The following is a 6,030-nucleotide window of genomic DNA, read 5'->3' on the forward strand; positions in this document are numbered from 1 at the left end:
TAATTATAATCACGGCATGACAAAATCAACCACATAAACATTAAAAAATACTTCAGTAAACACTCGATTATCCAACATATCCGGGTTACACATGACACAGACACCTCGTGCTTATTTTCATGACTATTAAACAAAAAGCACAATTTTTTACATTTGAAAACTCAAAATGAACATGTTTTTTAAACTATAATGAACATTAAAGGAGGAATAATGCAAGCCATCATTCTAAAAGCAAAAATACGCATTATAAAGGTAATCATAATGTACGTTATAAAGCATTATATATATTTCCATTAATATTGTACCCAAAGTTAAAATGCATTATATTGGCAGATTGCTTGTTACAGTTTATAATGCATTATACTTTATAAAGATGTAAGAATTAATCCTCATAATTAGTGCTGTCAATCGATTAATCACATCCGAAATAAACGATTGCGTTTACATAATGTGTGTGTAATTATGTGAATTTGACAAGGTATTTAAGAAATATTTGCGTGTATAAATACACTTTATATTATATATAAACATAATGTTTTCTTAGATATATACATGCATGTGTGTGTGAGTATTTATAAACACATAATTACACACACACACACACACACACATTATGTAAACACACTTTATTTTGGATGTGATTAATAGGTGCATAATTAATCCATTAAAACACTTTATAGTGTATTTTATATTAAAATGCATTAAATCTGCAGATTCCTCATTACATCTGAAATGCTTATTTCAGTGTTGTTAATGCATTATACTTTCTAATGGCGTAAGAATTAATTTATGTGGTTAAACTTATTCATGAGGTGCATAATTAATGCATAAAAAGTGCATGGCTCTCTTTTGCGTCAGACAGGCTGTGTGCGATTGTCAGAGTACTGAGGTCAGATCCTGAAAGAGGAGCTCAGGGTTCAGCTGGTAAACTGGTTCTTTAACTTTCATCTCATCCTTTCATCACGCATGACCCTCCTCTCACTCTTTTGTCTGATTGTGTGGCGGTCTGGATAAAGTCTCACACACACACCTTTATTAAAGTGAACGTGTCCTTGTGTTTATCCCCACCATCTGGGTTTTGGGGGCGGGGCTGTGGTGGGCGGGGCCACGTTAAACACCGCCTCCTGTCCGCTCACTGAGCCAATGAAGTAAAGGTTTGCTCCCAGCAGGACGAGCAGCGGCAGGAAGGAGAGCGAGAAACCCAGAGCACTGACACTGCTGTCCAACGCCACACACACCCAGTAGATCAGCCTGAGGACACACACACACACACACGTTTGTTTTTGTGAAATGTGGGGACATTCCATAGGCGTAATGGTTTTTATACTGTACTAACCGTATTTTCTATCCCCTTACACTGCCCCTAAACCTACCCATCACACACACACACACCTGCCGAGCACGAAGATGATGGTGAGCAGCGGCACCAGTTTGAGCATCTCCGGTTGGGCGTACGTGGCCATGACGGCGAGCTGCAGGAAGTAGAGCAGGAAGAGATGGAGAGAGTCTCGGACGAAGAGTCGATGAACGGAGACCTCACGGTTCACCAACGGCCAGAAGAGAAGAGGCTTCAGAGAGCCCAACCTCAGCCGGGACACGCCCTGGACCAGCACGCCTGACACACACACAGACAGACACACAGACGCACACAGACGCAGACACACGCACACACACACACACACACACACACACAGACAGACAAACAGACAGACACGCGCACACACACGTGAACCGACGCACACACACGTGCGCACACACACACACACACACACACACAGACAGAGACACGCACACAGACAGACAGAGACACAGAGACACACACGCACACACAGATAGAGACACACGCACACAGAGACAGACACACACACACACAGACAAACACAGACACGCACACAGAGACAGACACACACACAGACACACACACACACAGAGACAGACACGCACACAGACAGACAGAGACACACACACACAGACAAACACAGACACACACACAGAGACAGACACAGAGACACACACGCACACACAGATAGAGACACACGCACACAGACAAACACAGACACACACACAGAGACAGACACAGAGACACACACGCACACACAGATAGAGACACACGCACACAGACAGACAAACAGACAGACACGCGCACACACACGTGAACCGACGCACACACACGTGCGCACACACACGTGCGCACACACACGTGCGCACACACACACACACACACAGACAGAGACACACGCACACAGACAGACAGAGACACAGAGACAGACACAGAGACACACACGCACACACAGATAGAGACACACGCACACAGAGACAGACACACACACACACAGACACGCACACAGAGACAGACACACACGCACACAGAGACAGACACGCACACAGAGACAGACACGCACACAGACAGACAGAGACACACACAGACACACACACACACAGCACATATTACCACTGATACTTTATCTCTGTTTCAGAGACATGATGTTCTTCTGAACGCTATATGAATAAAATGTGTCATTTTCATCACTGATAATAATCATAAGTGTGTGTTGATCATCAGATCCTCATCTGAGAATGATTAGTGACTCTGAAGACTGGAGTAATGATGATAAACTCAGCTCTGATCACAGGAATAAATCACACTTTACTATATATTCACACAGAGAACAGATGATCTACACTGGATATGAATATTTCACTGCTGTAATGTGTTTATGAAGATGTTTTGTGGCTCCTCACCAAGCACGATGGGAAGGCTGGCGAAGAACGCACAGCGCAGTGTGTAGATCAACCTGAGGGCGGAGCTGTGGAGGGGCGGGGCTTCGAAGGGGAGGAGCTTATACCCCGCCCACGTCAGTAGCGGGAACATGAGGGCGGCGGCCGCGACACACACACACACCCGCACGACCTCCACACACACACTGTCTGAGACAAAACACAAACACTTTCAGCCAATCAAAACTTATTATACAGTACTGTATCCCACAATGCAATGCACTCTACCTGACCCAGGGCTATTATTCTTCACTAAAACCAGAAAAAAAACTAGTTTTGTCACTTGAAATAATATAAAAATTAATTGAAATAATAAAATATTAAAAAAATTACTTGAAATAAAATAAAAAAATCATATAAAATATATTTAAAAAATGATTTACAAAAACTGTTTCTTGAAATAAAATAGAAATGTTAATAAAAGTAATAATGTAAGTTACTTTAAATAAAACAAACAGGAACTGAAATATAACAAACTTTATTAGAAAAATATTTTTGTTACTTGAAATAAAATAAATGTTAATTGAAACAATAATAAAAAAACATTTTATTAAAAAAAATCTAAGAAAAATTACAAACCAAAAAAACTTTAACATTTCTAAAAAACTTTAAGTATTAAAGTATATCACGCTTCAGTTTCAATAAAATAAATAAACCAGAAAACAATCATGATTTTAAGAGTTAAAACTCATTTGATCATTAAAAATAGTTCACAAACGTGCATTTACTCTAATGAGAAATGAGTGCGTTTATTTCCATAATGATAAATGAATGTTGCTCATGTAATAATGCCATGCAAACATTAGCTTCTCTTTGAATTGAGTGCACTCTGATGCTATTTTTATACTCATTATTAAGACTTTTCCCAGGTTTGTAGTCAGTATTAATGACAGTGATATTAAAATACCAAACTCAATATGCAGCTTATTGATGTGGCACACTTTATACAGGAAAGCAGATGAACACTAGCCTAGAAATCTAGACGCCCCCTAGCGGCAGCAAATCTAATCTGCCGCGAGTGTCGTCTAGCAACTCTCAATACCCTTCTGAACTGTAATCGCCAAACTCTGGTCGGGCCAATCACATCATGTATAGAGTCGGTGGGCGGGGCCATAATGACGACGGCCGAGTTGCGTTTGCGTGCTTCTAGTAAACACAGAAACTGGCGAACGGCGGTCTGTCGAATCAGCTTTGCCCGCGACTCTGGAAGACTTGAGTTAAGCTTTTCTCTGAGAAAAGAACAAAGAACGGCACTGAAGTCATTCTGAAGAAGGGAAGATGTGTTCAGAGTTTAGCCGACCGGATACGGCGAATGTTTAATCTGTCAGCTCTGCTTCACCTTCGTTGCTCTGGTTGGTGTAGCGCTATCCTATCGCGTGCAGAGGGAGTTTGACAGACAGCCGTTTATCCGCCCCTCAGATTGAGCCGTCAATGGTGAGTTTCCAGACCAAACATCTGGATGTGATGTGGCTCTGGCTTGTCAGGCTAACATTATGGCACTTTAATGGTGTAAAAGAAGTCGTCAGCTCCCCCTCCGTCTGCTTGATCAGCTCGATAACGCTTTTACTGCGTTATTAATCTGTTTAAAATCAAGCGGTGTAACAACTCGATTTAAAATAAAACCCAGATCAACCAATCCCAGATTAGCGTTAAACTTAACCTTACAGTGCAACTCACCCTGTAGTGTTTTTCACGTTAAAGCTCCACTGTGTGATATTTTCCCCCATCTAGCGGTGTAAAGGTATATGACCATCCAGTGAATATTAGTTTCTGTTCCTCTCAATTCTGATTTCGTTTTAACTCCTACGGTGGCTGATTTAGTCCAAGATTAACACGGCAATCCCCCTCTTCACATTCGACACGGTGCCATCGAGTGTTAAAACGCGAAAGGCGAAGCTTGAATTTACGGGTATGTCCCTCTTTGGCTACTGTACTTTCAAGATGGAGGAGCAACATGGCGACCGGCATTCGAACCCCTCACCCGTATGTGTTTTCAACGGCATATTATAAACTTACCAGAATACATTATTACTTGAAAGAAGTAAATATACATTAATGAGCACATATATTTTTGAAAGAACTAAGTGTTTTTAGCTAAGAATAAACTAAAAGAGTTACACAGTGTAGCTTTAAGCGTTTTAAAACCGTCCCGTTGTTTTTAGTGATTGAAATACTGCAGAGGGTGCTCTAGTGTCCAAAACGAGCATCTTGTTCACATATTTTTGTTTTAAGATGGAAATTTGACAGGTTTGTGCTGCAGTTCAGTGGAGGCTCCGCGAGAGTCACGTAACTGAATACTATTGATTCATCTCACGGGGGTTTACCTTTAGGTTTGTCTATGCTGTCGATCCACAGCGGGTGGAAGGGTTGAGGATGGTTTACAGCGAGCAAGTTCTGCACACACAGATGAATCTTCTCCTTCCAGATCTCCTGCATCGGCATATCTTCACATCCCGCCGGCTGCACGATCATCACGGTCGGTGTGAACGCCTGCACCGCGTTCCCTCTATCATCCTCCTCTTCATCTTCCTCCTCATCGTCGGCATCGTTCTCCTCCGCCTCCATCCAGTCGTCTCGTCCCTCCTCCGGGTCCTCTGGGCTCTCCGTCCTGCTGTCCGACCCAGGGTCCTCTGCCTCCGCTCGGGTCAGATCCGTCACACACTCGCTGCTGCCATTGAGCTCTTCAGAGTCCTCAGGAGTCTCCATCATGGTGTGTGTGTGTGTGTGTCCGTCTCTCTGTGCTCATGTCATGAACCGCTCAGGATGGATATAAACCTTTCAGATTTCAGAGAGAGAGAGAGAGAGAGAGAGAGAGAGAGAGAGAGAGAGAGAGAGAGAGAGAGAGAGAGAGAGAGAGAGATCAAACTTCTGTCAGTCTCTTTAGAAAATGCAGATCAATCATACTAGCTGACATATAATCAGTCAATATAGTTATGTTCAGTTGTGTTTTTATCTCACTTTATTAAGCGTTAAATTACACAAAAATGAGTTTAATCTCACGTTATTAAGCAATGTATTTGCTCCTGAGCTTTGATGATCTAATTACAACTATAGGAATAAGCAAAAATGACTTTAGATAAACATCACATTTGTCAGAAAAGTATCCTAAAAGTAACGCAACTGATTACTTTCCATAAAAAGTAACTAAGTAGCGCCATTCGTTACTTTCTTTAGTGAGTAGCGCAATATTGTAACACATTACTTTTAAAAGTGACTTTCTCCAACAATGGATACTGTATGTGTGTGTGTGTT

The 6,030-nt window shown here is 41.9% G+C and overlaps 1 protein-coding gene across 1 annotated transcript; it reads right to left on the bottom strand.

Annotated features, from left to right (window-relative positions):
- Window positions 1–38: 38 nt before the first annotated feature.
- Window positions 39–5,559, bottom strand: tmem79a (transmembrane protein 79a). The gene is made up of 4 exons (XM_067425674.1): window positions 5,103–5,559; window positions 2,743–2,928; window positions 1,393–1,615; window positions 39–1,251 (listed from the first exon to the last, which is right to left on the bottom strand). The coding sequence occupies exons 1-4, from the start codon at window positions 5,485–5,487 to the stop codon at window positions 1,059–1,061; spliced, it is 987 nt and encodes a 328-aa protein (XP_067281775.1). The 5' UTR covers window positions 5,488–5,559; the 3' UTR covers window positions 39–1,058.
- Between the last annotated feature and the right edge of the window lie 471 nt (window positions 5,560–6,030).

Source organism: Pseudorasbora parva, chromosome 19 (assembly GCF_024679245.1).
Source record: "Pseudorasbora parva isolate DD20220531a chromosome 19, ASM2467924v1, whole genome shotgun sequence".
NCBI lineage: Eukaryota > Metazoa > Chordata > Actinopteri > Cypriniformes > Gobionidae > Pseudorasbora > Pseudorasbora parva.

Coding starts and splice junctions, on each gene's coding strand:
- tmem79a (XM_067425674.1), bottom strand. CDS start 5,487: ATGATGGAGACTCCTGAGGACTCTGAAGAGCTCAATGGCAGCAGCGAG. Junction 1,616..2,742: donor CAGCCTTCCCATCGTGCTTG/GTGAGGAGCCAC, acceptor TGTGTGTGTCAG/GCGTGCTGGTCCAGGGCGTG. Junction 1,252..1,392: donor ATCATCTTCGTGCTCGGCAG/GTGTGTGTGTGT, acceptor GTGTGTCCTCAG/GCTGATCTACTGGGTGTGTG.